The sequence below is a fragment of the Ochlerotatus camptorhynchus genome, unplaced genomic scaffold, assembly GCF_037179485.1.
Source record: "Ochlerotatus camptorhynchus isolate MF236.1 unplaced genomic scaffold, CSIRO-AGI_Acam_v1.1 ptg000510l, whole genome shotgun sequence".
NCBI lineage: Eukaryota > Metazoa > Arthropoda > Insecta > Diptera > Culicidae > Ochlerotatus > Ochlerotatus camptorhynchus.
The window spans coordinates 834,852-852,623 of record NW_027040994.1 but is presented as its reverse complement, the minus strand read 5'-3'; the positions used below and the strand labels follow the sequence as shown (position 1 = coordinate 852,623).

The 17,772-nt window shown below is 37.4% G+C and overlaps 2 protein-coding genes across 2 annotated transcripts in view; one reads left to right on the top strand and one right to left on the bottom strand.

Moving 5' to 3' along the window:
* Positions 1 to 17,772, top strand: part of LOC135712869 (acetylcholinesterase) — a 273,865-nt gene that overhangs the window by 96,919 nt on the left and 159,174 nt on the right. The gene's annotated exons all lie outside the window — the stretch shown is intronic.
* On the bottom strand, positions 8,739 to 9,750 carry LOC135712852 (uncharacterized). The gene is made up of 3 exons (XM_065235917.1): positions 9,468 to 9,750; positions 9,196 to 9,401; positions 8,739 to 9,134 (listed from the first exon to the last, which is right to left on the bottom strand). The coding sequence occupies exons 1-3, from the start codon at positions 9,722 to 9,724 to the stop codon at positions 8,815 to 8,817; spliced, it is 783 nt and encodes a 260-aa protein (XP_065091989.1). The 5' UTR covers positions 9,725 to 9,750; the 3' UTR covers positions 8,739 to 8,814.

Here is a 17,772-nt window from a genome sequence, read left to right as displayed (position 1 = left end):
CACAAGTAAAATTTTTGACACACTAGAAACAATTAGTGTTCTAGTTTTTGGAATTCCCTTACAATTTTCACTTTCTCTTGATTTTTTTTTTAATTCACTCTACAGTATTGTTGGTATTCTCATGAAACCTCGCACTTCAGATTATTCTAAGTATAAACTACTCTTGTTATATTCATTGCAATAACTTTGGTAATTTCTTCAGAGCATTTTTCAGAAACCTTTTGAAATTCATCGTCATGCTAACAATTTTCTTGAACCCTTCCTAAGATTCCAAAGAATATTCCTGAAAATTTCCTTTGGTTTCTCCTTAAAATTCCCTAAGATTTATTAAGAGCCAATTGAAATTTTCTCTCGAGCAAAACATTTCTTTAGAATTCTAACCAACATGGTCAGTCTTTGAAGTGCCAGACTGTTGAAAAAAAACACGCTAATTAGAAAAATGTTGAAAATATTTCAAAATGTCAGATTCTTGGAAAAGTTTTAGAGTCATTGGAGATTCATGGAAAAGAAAAAAAAATCAAACAAATGGGATTTAAACAACAAAATATTTAAAAAATTTATAATTTGAGTAATAATTCTCAGTTTTTCAAGAAAAACCAAGAATCATAAAGATTTTCGTAGTCTCTATTTATCAAGAGAATAAATCAATGTTGCTTTTTTTTCGAGTTTCCAATAATGAATCAAACTTCAATCTGATTCGGAAACTCAAACAAATGTGGAAGTTGTATATTAACAAAAATTGACAAAGGCTAGTTAAACTTATAATTTAAACTTTCTTCTGGATACTTGAACTCTTAACAAATATATTTTGCGGCTGAGTTAGGGGCGGCAGTGGACCCCGTGCCCCCCCCCCCCTTCCCTTGGCTACGCCTATGAACAACAAGACCATATTGGTACAGCGTAAAGCAAGGTCGGTCTAAAAACTTGTTTAAATATTAGATGTTCATTATTCAGGCAAAGTTTGGATTTTCTGTTTATAAGAGGATGAAATGGATGTCAGCCTAAATGCTCCTTATTTGGGCCCATACATAAATCATACAGCAATTTTCTAAATTTTCAATACCGACCAAAAATATCTATTAGTACCGTCCCAATAACGCGTTCATCTAGATAAAATTGATAAATAGCTGATTTTTAGCGATGGGCACAATCTTAGATCCATAGGCCAACATTAGAGCCATTTCTCCTATTTATTACATTTGACTTGAATGCCCTGAACGCGAACTTTTAAAAGTAAATTTTTTATTCAAGTACACTCAGGTCTTTTTTTACACGGAGGATACGGTCCGTGTAAAAAAAACCGCGTAAAAAAAACCTACGACATTTTGATTTTTCGCATGCTTTAATGTTTTTAAAAAATCGGATTTTGATGCCATTTGTAATTAAAGCATGATATGGTCCATATAGACATATTTTAAAAATTTCTGTATTTACACCAAAAATTGTGATTTTTTTAAGTATGCCATTCGATTACAAATAGCTTATGCGGATAATGTGATTGGAATCAAGTCGATAGGTTGTATCGTTGTCGAGAAATCGTTAAAAACGTACCGTGTAAATCGTGGAAAACCGTGTAAAAAAAACCGTGTAAAAAAAAACCGCGTAAAAAAAACCGTGTAAAAAAAGACTATTAAGATATTTATTTTGACTTGACCAAGAAATTGGAACTCCATTCATAGTGACTAAAGGGCGTCCACGATGAAATTGCCACACTATGAAATTGCTCTAACTTTTTAACCGTTGGGTAGAATTTAATGAAAATTTGGGTGGATTTAGTTCATAGTGCATTATTTACATCCTGCAAGTTTTAAAGTCCTGTGATCAAAACTCGCGGAAATGGAGTCGAAAGAACAGCTCGTGCATGATAAAATCTTGCGCATTCATCACGAGAACAAGAATCTCTCGCATCGTTCCATCGCTAAAACGTTGGGAATCGCGAATTCCACGGTGTCGCGAGTGATTGAGCGGTTCGAGGAACGGTTGACCACCGATCGGAAGCCCAGAAGTGAAGGAAAAAGTATTCCGTACAACACCAAAAATCACAACCGCGTAGTTGGGGCCTTCAACCGAAATCCGAACGCCTCCGTTAGGGATGTGGCTAAGAAGCTGCACCTAAGCCGAAGTTTTGTCCAGAAGGCCAAAACTAAGGCTGGGCTTCGAACGTTCAAGGTACAAAAGGCCCCTAATCGCGACGAGAAGCAGAACAAGTCCGCCAAAACCCGTGCCAGGAAGTTGTACCTCAACATGCTGACGAAAGTTGAATGCTGCATCATGGACGACGAAACATATGTGAAGGCCGACTTCAAACAGATCCCCGGCAACCTGTTTTTCACGGCCAAGGAGTGCACCTTTCGTGACCCAGGACACGATGAACGGACAGGTGTACATAAAAGAGTGCCTCCAGAAGCGGCTGCTTCCTCTCCTGAAGGCCCACAACGTCCCAACAATCTTCTGGCCGGATTTGGCCTCATGCCACTACTCCAAGGACGTGCTGAAGTGGTATGCGGACAATAAGGTCAATTTCGTGCCGAAAATGTTCAACCCTCCCAACACTCCGGAGCTCCGCCCCATCGAGAAGTACTGGGCGATTATGAAGCAGCACCTTCTTAAACGACCTAAGGTAGTGAAGGCAGTCGAGGAACTGAAGAAAGTATGGGTTTACATGCAAAAAACGGTTGATTCACAGGTTGTGCAGAATCTTATGGCCGGGGTTAAGGCCAAGGTGCGGGCATTTGCGTATGGACTGTAAATAAAATACGAGTAAAATGGTAAAATGAAGTTTAATAGTTACTTCTCAATCCCTGAAAATTTGATGGCAATCGGATGAAAACTCGAATTTTGCGAATCAATTTTGTGTGTGGCAATTTCATCGTGGACACCCTTTATAGGATTACTACTACTAGGTTTCATAAAAGCAGCTCTAGGCTTATGTGGGAATATTATAAGTTGAGTTTTGGAAGCGTTGGGAGAAATTTTCCAGTTTTGTAAATAAGAAGAGAAAATATCTAAACTTTTCTGCAGTCTGCTGCAAATAACACGAAGAATTCTTCTTTTAGTGGAAATGTCTATGTCATCGGCGAATGCTACTTTGAGGATCTTCTGCTCTAACAGGTAGTCGTTCAGTTTTAGAATTTTGATAATTTACCTGCAGAGTTCTGCCAGTTAAATAATTTCATGATAAAGAGTGGAAAATTAAACATTTTCAATTTTCAATCAAACCTTCATGCCAAACACGGTCGAATGCTTTTTCTATGTCTAGAAGAGCAACTCCAGTTGAGCAGCCTTCAGATTTGATTGAAAGAATTAAATTGGTAACACTGGCATGTAGCAATTGTTTGTTCCGTGACCTCATCCATGGCACTTACGGCACTGGGTAAGGTTTTGGAAATTTCCTCCAGTCTTCCTGAAGTGTTCCTACTTTATTCGGACATGGAGCATAAGGCTAGCTTTTTCTAAGACCTTAAGGTTGTTTAGTTCACTAGACTTGAAGTGAACTAAATAAAAATCATTGAAAATCTTGTTGCGTGAATCGCAAAGACTGGATTTCATTTTCATTTTGATTACTTGGACAGGCTCAACTTCAAGCAATTTAGTCAATTCATCTTTGATCTGATCTTGGGATTCACCACTAGGTAGACCTTTCAAGACAACCTTGAACAGGCGTTCAATTTTTGTGTCGTAAGTAAAAAAAAATTGGTTGAGAAGTCGTTTGAATCCGTCCAAGGAAGCCAATACACGGTATTCACCCCGAGGGCCAATTTGAAGTGAAAACGCAAAAGTTCCTTGCGAAGATCATGGAAATCGGATTTGGTTACAACAATAGGGGGAACCTTTTCATTTTTAGCAATAAAACCGGGAATGTTTACTAGAGTTTTGCCTGGATGATGGATCATTCTCATCATCCGTAAGCATATCAAATTCCTTGTTCAATTGAATTTCATCAGAAGGGGATCAAGGATTGCCCTTTTCTTTTGCGCTTAGGTGCCATGGTGGCAGAACCAAGTTTCTCCAAGTCGACTTCCAAGCAGATTACTATAAGAATCCGAAGGATCTAAGAAGAATTTTACAAATCGATATCCTAGCAGAAATACCTCGGGTAGGGTCCAAACAAGGATCGAAGAGGAATAAGAGTCAAATAAGGTAGAAATTTTTCAGGTTGAGCACCGAAATGTGCTGTTTATATTTATTGAAGCTTTAGGTAGCACCCGTAAAAATAAATGCAATTAAAAAAATTAATTTCATTGTCATTGTAACCATGGATTTATTTGCTGGAAGGTCTTGCAACAATGTTTTTATTAAAAGCATGTGGAAATTACAAGCAGGAATGCGTATTCCCGGTTAAAAGGTTGCATGAATAAGGTACGCCGAATTAGGATACCCACACCTTATGGGATTTCCACTAATAGGGCTGTGATGGATTATCTCATAAATTTCAAAATATAAAACTGTACTGTTGTCAACAAAGTAGCTGATTTGGGTACCATTGGATACAGGTTTATTTGGGAACTACGCCACTAGAGGCGCTTCACTATCATATTACTTATGATCATGGTCTTCCGGATGGTGTTCATATTAGCTCAGAACTATCTCACTACAAGGCGCTAGTATGCATGTGAACTTTATGAATTTGCTATGTATCGAAGCTTACACAGTTCGAACAAGTAGTGTAAATTTCTGTTCAATATGATGCACATAAATGGAGCGTCACATTTCATATAAGTTTACATTATATATCATGTAAAGTTCTGACACATTTCATGCAATGTAGCAAATATTGTATACAAAAGCCCATATTTGTAAACAACATTGTTTACAAGTTGCTCGGCTGCGTGAAATGAAATTTAAGTTTACGTGAATGAATGTTTACATCACAATTAAAATTCAGAATTTTTATCTGTGTACCCCGTATGTTGCTGTGCAATATGGGTATTCCGGAACGAGGACGACATGTAGAGGTCGAAAATCGATGTTGTACGTCATTTTGGAATCCAATATGGTGGCCATCAGTTTTAGAAATACTGTCAAATACTCAAAAATATGCCGATGTCGATGATTCGATGTCCACCACAATTTTGGAGTTCAAGATCGTGGCCATCGGCAGAGGTAGAAAATATTGCTGATTGCATCTGAAACTAGACTACTCAAAAAATGCAAAAAATGTGATAAAAGGGCATGTTTTTGACAAATCGTTTTTATGTCTTCGGAGCACTTATTGTTTGTATGATAAGAAATAAGTGTTCCGAAGACACAAAGACGATTAGACGAAAACTCGAACTTTCATCACAATTTTTAATAAGTGAAAACGCGCATATTTGTCCAGTTTGGTCTGAAATGTGCAATATATGTCCACTGCAAATTTGGAACCCAAGTTGGCGGCCATCGGTTTAAGAAAAATCTGTCATATACCCTACAATATGGGTGCTATCCGAACGGGGACAACGTGTAGTAATCGAATATCAATGTCTGGAATCCAAGGTGGAGGCCATTGGTTTAAGGAAAAAATATTGGTATGGTATTTGATTTTTTTTTTGCTGAACCGATGGCCGCAATCTTGGGATCCAAATTGGCGGCGGACATAAATATTTTTCCTCTACACGTCGTCCCCGATATTTTAGGATTTGACAGTTTTTTCAAAAACCTATGGCCACGATCTTGGATTTTAAAATGGCGGCGAATATCGAAGTTTTACATCTGCATGTGGTCTTCTTTCCGAAAGTACCCATATTGTTGAGTATTTGACAGTAAAGGGTGTCCCACATCAAATTGAATCACGGAAAAAAACGCTGTAGAAAATTACCCATTGGGTTTTTCTCCTGAAAATTTGGGTATTTTTATCGCTGTCAGTTTTTTTTTAAAGCATCAAACGGAAGTAGAAATGCTGTCAGAATGGATGTTCTATTAGTGAGCAGGATCACAAGCGTGTCGTGAAAGCGTTTAAGCGGAATCCCAATGCTTCTGTCAGGGATGTGGCCAAAAAGTTGAATCTGTATAAGTCTTTCGTTCAGAGAGCCAAGGACTGGGAGGGACTGCATCCGTACAAAGTGTAGAAGGCTCCAAATCGCGACGAACGGCAAAGTACGGTGGGAAAGTCACGGGCCCGGAAACTGTACACCCAGATGCTGACGAAGCCTGATTGTCTCATCATGGATGATGAGACTTACGTCAAGGTCGAGGGGGGTGACACATCTAAATCTCAATTCTAGATGCTCAAAAAATCTCACACTAGCGAATCAATCTTTGAAAAATCATCTTTCATTTCTCGCATCTACTTGCATCGTGCTTCATTTTTTTGCAGGAAATCTTCAAAATCGACATAAATCTTCCTTCTATCTACTCAGCGTGCGTGCAGCTAGCCACAGCAAAACACAATCTTTTCTGCATGGTAGATAGAGTCGCCCCCCTCGGTCAAGGTGGGCTTCCGGGGCTCTTGTTCTTCACCGCCCAGCACAAGTTTGATGTTCCGGAGGATGTAAGGAAGCAGAAACTTTCAAAGTTTGCCAAGAAATACATGATTTGGTAATCGATCTGCTCTTGTGGCAAACGGAGTGCGCTGTTTGTGACTAACGGAACTGCAAACGGGGACATCTACCTCAAGGAGTGTCTACAGAAGCGTCTGCTTCCTCTGTTCAAGCAACACGAGGGCCCTACGATCTTCTGGACGGATCTAGCTTCGTGCCACTATTCAAATGTTGTCCTGGAGTTCTACGAAGCCAACGGGGTCACTTTCGTACCCAAGGACATGAACCCACCCCCAACGCACCGGAACTAAGACCCATCGAAAAATACTGGGCTTATGAAGCAGGCACTATGGAAGCATCCCAAGGAGGTCAAATCTGAGGAAGACATGAAGAAAAAGTGGGTTTCCGTACAGAAGAAGCTGCAGCCAGATGTTGTACAGAACCAAATTGGTGGAGCTAAGCGTAAGGTGCGAGCGTACGGTTATGGTATTGAAGTTGAATGAAATAAATATGCCAAAAGGGTTATATTTTATTGTCTGAAAGTTCAAAAAGGATCGGTCAACTACTCGAAACAAAAATCAATTATTTTATTCATGTTTTTCACTTATAATTTTTTTCCAAAACATCAGCCACAAACCACATTTGTCCTATAAGAATGCATAAAAAGTATGTGTGACCGCTTATACATTTAATTTGACATCTTTACATGATATTCATCAACTGTTTTGCAAGGTGTCTGCTTATTGACTTATACATTTTATGAATAATCAGCAAAATAAATTTGCCAAAAGGTTTAAGGAGATTTCTATCCGTGTAGGTAATTTTCTACAGCGTTTTTTTCCGTGATGTAATTTGATATGGGACACTCATTATTTCTAAAACCGATGGCTGCCATTTTAAATTCCAAAATGGCGTCCAGGATCGGTTTTTTTACCTCCATACGTCGTCCGACTTTGGAAAATACCCATATTGTAGGGTATTTGTCAGTTTTTATAAAACCGAAGGCCACCATCTTGGGTTTCAAATAAGCGTCCAACATCCATTTTCGACCTCTACACGTCGTCCCCGTTCTGAAAACACTCATATTACTGGGTATTTGACAGCATATTTAAAACCGATGGCCACCATTTTGGTTTCCAAAATGGCGTCCAACATCGATTTTTGACCTCTACATGTCATTCCTGTTTCGAAAATACTTACATTGCACAGCAACATCACTTGTCATTTGCTTGCTTTTAACTTTCTGTATAAAATGTTCACACAGTCAGTCGTACTACACACTTAAAAAAAATCATGTAAATTTAGGTGCTCTGAGACTGACATATACGAGCGTCAATTTTGACGTAACATTGAGTCATAATAAACTCAAAATTGTACAGTTAGTTATTTCTAAGTGTGTATAACGGAACTGTCAACTCTATACTTTCATCCATTCATCTGATATTTGACGTTAAGCATCTCCAAGTATGTAAATCGTTAACTTGGTTAACATTAGTGCTATGTTATATTTGTCGGATATTGATGTCGATGATGAAAAAAATGTATACTCTATGATTTTAATTCACCTATGAGATTTTAGTTTAAGTCCACGCTAAAGCTATTATAGATATTCGGATGCACATATGTTAAGACTATCTCTACTCGCCACCTAGTATATCAATGATGAGCTTCTGAGCTCAATCTCCGGCACATACAACTCGGAACATCATAAAAAAAAAATCCATCCTATAACCCTCACCAAATCCACGTGCATGGCAAGCAAAAAGGCACTGCGCTTATTAACCGGGGAAAAATCTCTCAATTGTGCCAACAATACCACACCATCTGACACCTCACTCAAACTGCTCATCACGGTGAACAGTTGACAAAGGAGCAGGAACGCGCAGAACCGAAAACATTCGAACTGCATCACCTTGGGGTGCCAGTGAAGGTGAAACATTGTAAAAAGAAACATAGAAACAGGATAACTAAATTGGTCCTTCTCGTTATGCCCGATTTTGCCGTCCTACCCGTTTCAGATTATTCTCCGATTTTTTCCTCTTTCAGGGAATTGCGCTGCTGCTGCTGCTGCTGCCTCGCTCTTTGCTGCTTTGTGGGATGAAATAGATTTCCCAAAAGAACATTGATTGTACCGAGAATTTGTCGGTGAAATGCGCAACAAAAGAAAGAGGAGCAGAAGACAAAAGCTTTCAATCTACCTTGTTTCCAAAACCATGGATAATCCTTGAGAAAGTAGCAAATCATTTCTTTTGAGTAAACATTTTTATTTCGACTCGACTATATTATTTGACACCACAGTTTATTTTCGTGTTGATTTCAACTAATGAATGTATTTGTTAATGGTTAAAGAAGTTATCTAGCAAGTAGTTGGAAGGGTTGAATTACTGCCATCTAATAACCCTATGAGATCTTGTAGCGTGTAGTCATCCAGAAGGTCATTGATTTCGGGCTTGATGAGATTCTCCAAAAACGAAGTTACCTTTTCTTGATTATCTCTCAGAAAATTCGGGACAACAGACTCCACAATTTTGTTGAAGATGAGGGTATTGAGTGGGAGCAAAAATACGTGCTCAAATTTGGAATCCACTGAGTTTACGATTGGTCCCAGCTTGAATTCATCGATAGCGAGTTTATCACCGTTCAATGCAATCTTGATCAATCCAGTCAGTGTTAGGCCTTAGAAATGAGGACTTCAGTAAGAGAACAAAAAATCATTAGGGAAAATATTTTAACTCACCATTGAAATTGAAGCCAAATTTACCCCCTCTGTTAAATGGAATGAAATTGAGCGCCTTTCCTTTTGCCTTATACTGCCCAGTCGTTTTGATGGAATGGAAAAAGAAACTGAACTCTAGTTGAAACTTGAACAACTGCAAATCTACGTTTACGATGTCAAAGTTATTCAAGTCATCGATTAATAGATCGTTGATCTCTGCGTCGAAGCTGCAAGAAAAATAAATCGAGATTATAAACTATTAAACTGTACATTGCATAACATTCAGTACTTACAACAACAGACCAGGCTGATCAATTTTGAAAGCTGTGTGGTTTAACTCAAACGGAACTAGGGTAGGCACCCCAAGGTCAGGAATACCGCATGGCATAATCGCTTTGAATTGTTCGATCAAATCGATAATTACTTCATTTAGACTGGAACCCTCCATTTGCTCGACGTCGGGGTTTTCATCGTTGCCGCTTTGTATGCTAGCTGTTCTAACGATTGAAATAAGACAGAACAAAAGGGAAAGTCCTACGAGAAAATTCATTTTCTATGGAGACTATTTGCACTGGGTGAAACAACCGACAACTTTAAACTGACTTCTCTCACGGCTGTTACTTAAATAGTTTACGAGTTTATCGCCTCTATATTAATTGATATGAGAGCACTGAAGTGAAGTGCTTAATCTCTGCTGATAAGTTTGCCTCTGTGGCTCGATAGTATTTTAACCTTTGTGAATTATCCCAACCACTTGAAATAGCATAAACAAGTGGCATTCCAGGTTGGGTGGAATATTCGATGGAACATGTGAAGTACTTGAGATAAAAACACGCGATCTGCTTACTGACAACAGGTTTTAGAGATTTTATAGTGGCTAATCCAACTTTGGATGCCTAGGACATGATTATTCTCTATGAAGCTAGTGATCAAAAGAATCAAATTAATTGAGAAGAACAAACGCAAATCATCAAGTACCTCCTTATTTATAGATTCTTCACTACAAAGAGTCTCCGATGGGGAACATGGTTGCTTTGTAACACTTTAAAGTTGCAAGCTTTCCCTGAAATGCACTTCAATATTTAGCTATCCTCAAATGATACACTTGGCTGCCGCAATTGGTGATCCCACTTAAGGCACTAAGCGGAAGGACTACAGTTAAGACTTGTCTTCACTTACGTGCACAGGGTCTTGTAAAAGCGAAGGGGCAGTTTTGAATCAATATAGCACTAAGGATGCAGTGTTGGGGCTGGAACTTGGTTGATTAGCATGAATGATCGAAGTGTTTTTTTCCCTTGATTTGTTTTCCGTCGATCTTGTTTTTCGGACTGAGTACCGACGCCAGAGAGGCAGCTCCCATACCTTACCTTACCTATCGACCCATTAACTCATAGACCAGGGACCAACGGCTTTACTTCCGAAGGAAGGCGTGATCAGAGATGTTAAGCCTCCGAAAATCCCGACGGCACCGACTGGGATTGAACTTAGGCCCATTGGAGTGAGAGGCAATCACGCTTACCGGTATACCACCGGCGGCGCTGACCGAAGTGGTGATGTGATAAAAATGCCACGTAGGATAGGATGTGTCATGGGCTAGTGTGAATTGGGTTTAATAGTGCGCATTGCAGGAAGTTCTATTGAATAATTTCGGAAGTTTATTCCGACATGCACATGCCAGCCGACTTGATGCAATGCACAGTGGTCCAGAATGCAGATTTAGGTGGAATGATATGTTTTGAGCCTGAAATTGAAACTTTAGACTAAAAGCACAGACAAACAGACATAATACATTGAATATTTCTCACTGTAAAACATCGTCGCTAAAACATTACCGCCATCTGTTGAGTACACTGTGGTGGGCACTACGCTGAACAGATGGTGGTAGTGTGTAAACGTCAAACGCAAGGGAATTGACTATGCGCGCCACAGGTGGTGGTACTACCAACTACGATACTTTTAAATTTTCCGTTAAATGCTTGTTCAATGAACAACTTTCGAGTGTTATGTCTGTTTGTCTGTGCTAAAAGTCTCTTCTACAAAGTTGTTCTTTATAGTTAGGCCCTCATCACAATGAATTCTAGGGTGGTTCCTATTATCATTAAGGGGTTACGCCACCCTAGAATACAGAAAAATGCACCAACTTCATTATTTTTTTTGTTATTTAATAAAGTCACATACTAAATTAACTTATATGGGCTTATAGTACACATAATTAGGGGTGCTTACAGTATTTTTCATAAGGGGAAACCATGTGTGGCAGTTGGCAGCACTGCGAGTTCCTGCCACTGCTTCCCGTGTAGTGTTACGCGGCCCACACTTTCTTCGTCGTAAATATGAACCTAGAACAAAAACGAGTGGGTTTTCTCATTTTATATGAGAATACCTAGAGAAGTACATACGGAGATGAAAATTTTTTGAATTTTACGCAAATAGGACTTGTTTTTGCAAAAAATCAGTTTTTTCGCCTGAAATTTGTTTCTAAAATTGTTTACCACAATTGCATTTTTTGATCAATTGAAAAGTTCGTATGTACTTCTCTAGATAATAATTAATCAGAGAATGCAATCGTCAAAGTCTAGATCAAATTGAGTCAAAATTGCAGATGCTATCGTGTGGGCCGCGGAGAGAAATGTTGTATCGAAAAAAAAAACGCGGTTGAAGTTTGAGGGACAGATTCAGGTGCGTGATGCAAAGTTTTGTAATTTCGCTTATAACTTTCGGAATTTTAATTTGTTCGACATGGAACCAATTGTCCCTTATTCTTGACACTTCAGAGTACCTTTATATGTAAAAAAAATCGATTTTTTGAAAATCCTAGGGTGGCGTAACCCCTTAAAATCGAAAATCTAACTTTTTTGTTTGAATAAATTAAGGTATACATTCTTGGGCAAAGTTATAGCTTAATTTCAAGCAAGTTTGTTGGAAACAACTTTTTTGTATCTCTTAAATTGGCCAATTTAGAGCTATTTTCTTGAATTAAGTTAGGGTGGCCAGAATGCAGATTTAGGTGGAATGATATGTTTTGAGCCTGAAATTGAAACTTTAGAGTAAAAGTCTCTTCTACAAAGTTGTTTCTTATAGTTTGGCCCTGATTTTTATGACAATGAATTCTAGAGTGGTTCATTAAAATTTAACTTTTTTGTTTGAATAAATTAAAAACAGTTATTTTGCTCTAGTTTTCTTATTTCGAATTTCTCAGCAAAGATGTCTTCAAATAACTTTTAGATCTTAAGAAGGCGCAAATTGCTGCATAAAACTTGTAAATATCTTTCGCCGATCAAGAGTTATTGGCGTTTTTATACTAAAAATATGCACTTTTCAAATGTTAATATCTCTGCTTGGGGCAAACAAAAAAAAAAAGTTTTTTACGGCACTTGAAAGGGCGTATGTTATTCTCAATAATATGAAAAAATTGGACGTATGTTATTTTTTAATCTCTTATAAAATCAATTTGAATTCATTCATATTTTTACTATATTTTGGTGTATCTTTTTTATTAGAAGCGATACAGACATCAAATTTCACTATTAAACATTCGTCTTAAAAGTTTTAAAAGTCTTAAGAAAATGACTTTCATGAGAAACTTCAAATAAAAAAGTTAGTGATAAAGAACTATTTTTTCCAGGAACACCCTAAGTCAACTCCGAAAAATTACTCTAAAATGAGAACGTTAAGAGATAGAAAAAAATTTTCTTCAACAAACTTGCTTACAATTAACTTTGCTACAACTTTTCAAACATTACATGTTATTGACGTAGGACTACGTCTTTGATTTCTATATGGGGGTACACTTTGTGAAAACCGAAAATAGAACATGTAACAAATTAAGAAAGATTTTGAACGTTAATAACTCAGCTGCCCCTGGTCCAATTTCAATAATTTTATCACCAATCGATCAGAAATATGGCTACGCATCGATAACATTGCTTCCGAATGTTTCCGAATTTTTGACAAGAAACTATTGAAAAATTGGTAAATGTCCAGCATTGTTCAAAAGCGTCGAATTAACTAACAAATCCACCAATTACCTACATGCATATGCTGCTTCCCCAGCACAGTCGTCAGAGAGTAGTAAGTAGACGAAACAAGTCGAAGTGGCATTCGCCTCCGATTCTCGGGCGCGTGCGAATAGGGAGGATGGAATTGCGTAATATTTTGCACACTCATCGCCATATTCAGAAGCAAACGCAAAGTTCTTCAAGATAACCACCATCCGTCGTCTGGCTCGCCGTGGCGGTGTCAACCGTATCTCCGGTCTGATCTACGAGGTGTGCTGAAGGTGTTCCTGGAAAATGAAGTCCGTGGTGCTGTCACCTACACTAAACACGCCATCAAGCTTACACCAGTAAAGAGTTGGAATAGAATTTATCTGTGCTTGTTTGTCCATATTCATACAAAAGCCCCCAACGACCACACAAAATGCTCTCCAGAGTTGTAATCTTGTAACCAAACTTGGAAGCAGGGGTACAAGTGATTTTAATTGATTCTCTTAATCAACTTTCTCTTTGAAAAAGATTACTACAAATTTGGTACGCCTACAATTAAAAAACGGAAAGAGTTGAGATAATAGATAATTGATCAATTAAAAGAACTAACTGCTCTTCACATTTATTCCGTCCACTAGCGGTCCTACGTCAAGCTTCCGTTCGTGCCCCTAGACACAGACCCTTTTACTTTTATTTTGTAAAACAAAAAAGTCAGTTTGAAAAATTCCCTAAATTGAGGACCACTCTGACGTTTGCAAACACCAAAAGAAGTGAATTTTTAAGATCAAAAACTTCTTAGAAGACACTAAATGTCCAAATATTGAAACAAATATACTAGCACATTTTATTATAATTTGTCATCAGAGTGGTCCAATCCATCTTTTGCCAATAACTTTTTTATTTGAAATTTCTCATGAAAGTCATTTTGTAGAGACTTTTAAAACTCTTTAACATACCTCCAATTTTTTCATATTATTGAGAATAACATACGCCCTTTCAAATGTCGTATAAAAACTTTTTTTTTTGCCCCAACCAGAGATATTAACATTTGAAAAGAGCATATTTTAAGTATTAAAACGTCAATAACTCTTGATCGGCGAAAGATATTGACAAGCTTTGTGCAGTAAAAATTTGCGCCTTCTAAACATCTAAAAGTTATTTGAAGACACCTTTGCTGAGAAATTCTAAATAAGAAAACTAGAGCAAAACAACTGTTTTTTTAGAGCCACCCTAACTTCATTCAACGAAATAGCTCTAAATCGGCCATTTTAAGAGATACAAGAAAGTAGTTTTCAACAAAGTTGCTTGAAAGCTATAACTTTGCTGAAGAATGTATATCTTAATTTATTCAAACAAAAAAGTTAAATTTTAATGATAATATGAACCACCCTAGAATTCATTGTCATAAAAATCAGGGCCTAACTATAAGAAACAACAGTTGTTTCTTATAGTTAGGCCCTGATTTTTATGATTTTTTTTTTTATTTTAAGTTACTTTGAAGAAGAGACTTTTAGTCTAAAGTTTCAATTTCAGGCTCAAAACATATCATTCCACCTAAATCTGCATTCTGGACCACTGTGCAATGGCCTTCCGTGCGGCAAGTAGTGTTTTCAAATTAACCGGGAATCGCGAGATGAAAAACTCTTTTCCGGTGAATTCCCGGAATATGCGGAAAGAGAGTTTTTTTTTAATTCAAGCATAAGAGTTGAAAAGGAAGATTATTAACATTCCCAATACATTAGCAAAAAGTTACACATTGTGAATTGACGGATCAAAAAAGACCCCCCTGGAACTCGCTCCCACACCCAACCGGGGGATGTAAGATTCGCTTACAATTATGCGGGATTCATCATCGAAGGATGCACTACTTCGTCGTAATCGCCCATTTGCGTTCTATCGATCAGAAAAGATCAATAATATCAATGATTTCACCGTGCAGAAATCAAAAAAAGGTTTGTTTCGATGCGTGGTTCATTAGCTACAACATAAATCCTGTTAGCGCATTGTATAAATATTTACACTAATTGTTCTCAAAACAAAAGAAGCGCACCAAGCGAATCTACTTTTTCCACCATCATCCGTAGGACGAAGAAAATCTAATGGCGTTTCAATACGTTAGGACGGAAATGAAACTCATAGGACGAATTTAGAATCAAGAAGCAGTGTTAATTTTTTAATAATATCTCAAAATTGTTTGACTCTTTATCAAATCCAACGGTAAGTATGGAAAAGTGAATAAATTTAGAAGTTATCTTTGATGAAAACATTCCATGTTTTGTTCAAACCCTTTTAAAAAAGAGAGGTAAGGTGCGGGATGTGCTTAGTAGGACGGAAATTAGATCAAAAAGGTATTTTAAGATCGGGGACGATGTGTATCCAAAATGGTGCCTTCCAGTTTTCTAAAATCTAAAACTGTCAAATACCCTACAAAATGGGTATTTTTTGGAATGAAAATGACGTTTAGAGGCCAGAAATCAATTATTTACGCCATTTTGACTCCTGGCTTAAGAAACACAATATGGGTGTTTTCGAAACGAACACAACGATTAGAGACCAGAAATCGATTATAAACAGCATTCATTAATCAAAGATGGTGGTTTTCGGTGGTCAAAATTTAATAATTTAAGTACAGGTATACCTCGATATAACGTAACTATCACTTTTGACTTTCATCGTCATTTTCTTGCAAACGGCCGTTCAATCTCGCACAGTGAAAACACCATCAGATAGATGAAACAATCCCCCATCTTTTGGTAATGTTGGTTTGCATGATTGAATTGTTATTTGTGAGAAATGGTCGATGATAGACAAAAGGGACAGTTACGTTATATCGATGTATACTGTGTACTCACAATATGTTTTATGACGGGGGTGACATATGAAGGCTGGAAATCAATGATTTACTCCTTATTGATATCCAATATGGAATCATCCGGTTTTATAAAAAAAAACTATGAAATACCTTACAATATCGGTATTTTTGGAACGAGGACGATTTGTAGGGGCCCGTACATCAAATGCCATTTTTAAATAGGTCCTCTTGCGTAACAATTGAAAAAGGGCTATCAACTTTTGTAAACAAAACTTGCTAACTGAAGTACGCCCAAGCAAACCATCCATACCCGATGATGTTGTTGGTTTGCAATTTATAGGCCCTAGCAAGTTTTGTTTATAAAATTTGATGTTCATTTGTTGATCAAAAAATCGATTAAATTGATTTGCTTTCTATTGTGACTTAGTAAGCAATAGTGATACATGAAATCAAAGGTTAAAAGATTACATTAAATAGTGTACGTATCTTTATTACGAATCGACATATCGACGAAGGATCTATTTAAAAAGAATTCCAGAGCAATTTGCGATAAATTTTACAATTCGTGGACTGAACTATTGAACTTGAATGTTTTTTTTTAGATTCATGTAAATTTCTGCGAAACATAGCGCACATAAAATTAACACTACATTTTGCGTAAATTTACGCGATATTTTTTGTAAATTTAAGCACAATATCGCATAAATTAGCAATATTGTATGTAAGCTTGTAAACGATTTTGCTGTTTATGCCAAGTTTAGCTCAAAATTAAACGAAGGGAGATTTTACGCGATAGTCAAAATTTAGAATTTTGACTGCCGCGTAAAATCTCCTCCTTAAATAAACGAAATTATCTACAAGTTTGTATACAACATTACTGATTTATGCAACTTTGCGTATACATTTACATGAAATTTTGTGTAAATTTACGCTAAATCTAGCGTTAATAACGTGTGCGCTATATATATCGCAGAAATTTAAATTAATTTTTCATACGGTTTATATATAATTTCCACACTGCGGTACTCTATCGGAATTATCATCTCTATACTTTCATCTCCTCATCTATCGTATAAAATGACCACACTAAGTCTGATATTTGAAGTTAAGTGTCTCCAACTAAATAAAAAATGCCTTTGTACTGATTCTATTCGATATTCGTGCGTGACTGAAAATGGTAACCAAACTACGCTTCAATAGTCCATTATTGACCTAACATAAGCAATGTTTATTTGTGTACGTGTGTGTGTGTCATCCTCTATCCCTCACCCAGCCAGGGGCGTTGGACAAGTAGAACTGCGAATAATTTGATCAAATCTCATGCTCGGTAATGGTGCCCTTTATGTAGTGAAGACTAGTGTGTGTGTGTGTGTGTGTGTATAATCTAACCCAGCCTGTCCGGCAGTGTTATTATGGAAGAAAACTGCCTTTTATTACCCTTAAATTAAAGCAGGTTTAGTCCGGGAGTTAGAAGGTGTTAGCTCTATTGCAGCTCCAGTGACGAATTTCACCACACCCAACTGCAAAACACGTTCAGAAGCACTTTTGGTACAATTTCGATCAATTTCTTTCGAAAACACAACAAAAGTTACAAGCGAGCCAACATCAACACCGATTGTGCCGAGCTCTTTCACGCACCTTGCAGCGCGTAAATAAACTGAAATTAAAAATTATCACTCGCGATGCCACTAATTTCTGGTCCGGGAGAAAATCAAACAACGCAGATCGCGACATCTCTTCTGATGCTTGCAAACATGTTGAATCACGTTTTCTTTCTCTATTCTAAAACTTCCCGGAAAA

Bases quoted from the DNA above. Each gene is read 5' to 3' on its own strand.
- LOC135712852 (XM_065235917.1), bottom strand. From the start codon at position 9,724: ATGAATTTTCTCGTAGGACTTTCCCTTTTGTTCTGTCTTATTTCAATC. The intron at 9,402-9,467 runs GTAAGTACTGAA...TTTTTCTTGCAG, and splicing joins GATCAGCCTGGTCTGTTGTT to CTTCGACGCAGAGATCAACG. The intron at 9,135-9,195 runs GTGAGTTAAAAT...CTCATTTCTAAG, and splicing joins ATTTGGCTTCAATTTCAATG to GCCTAACACTGACTGGATTG.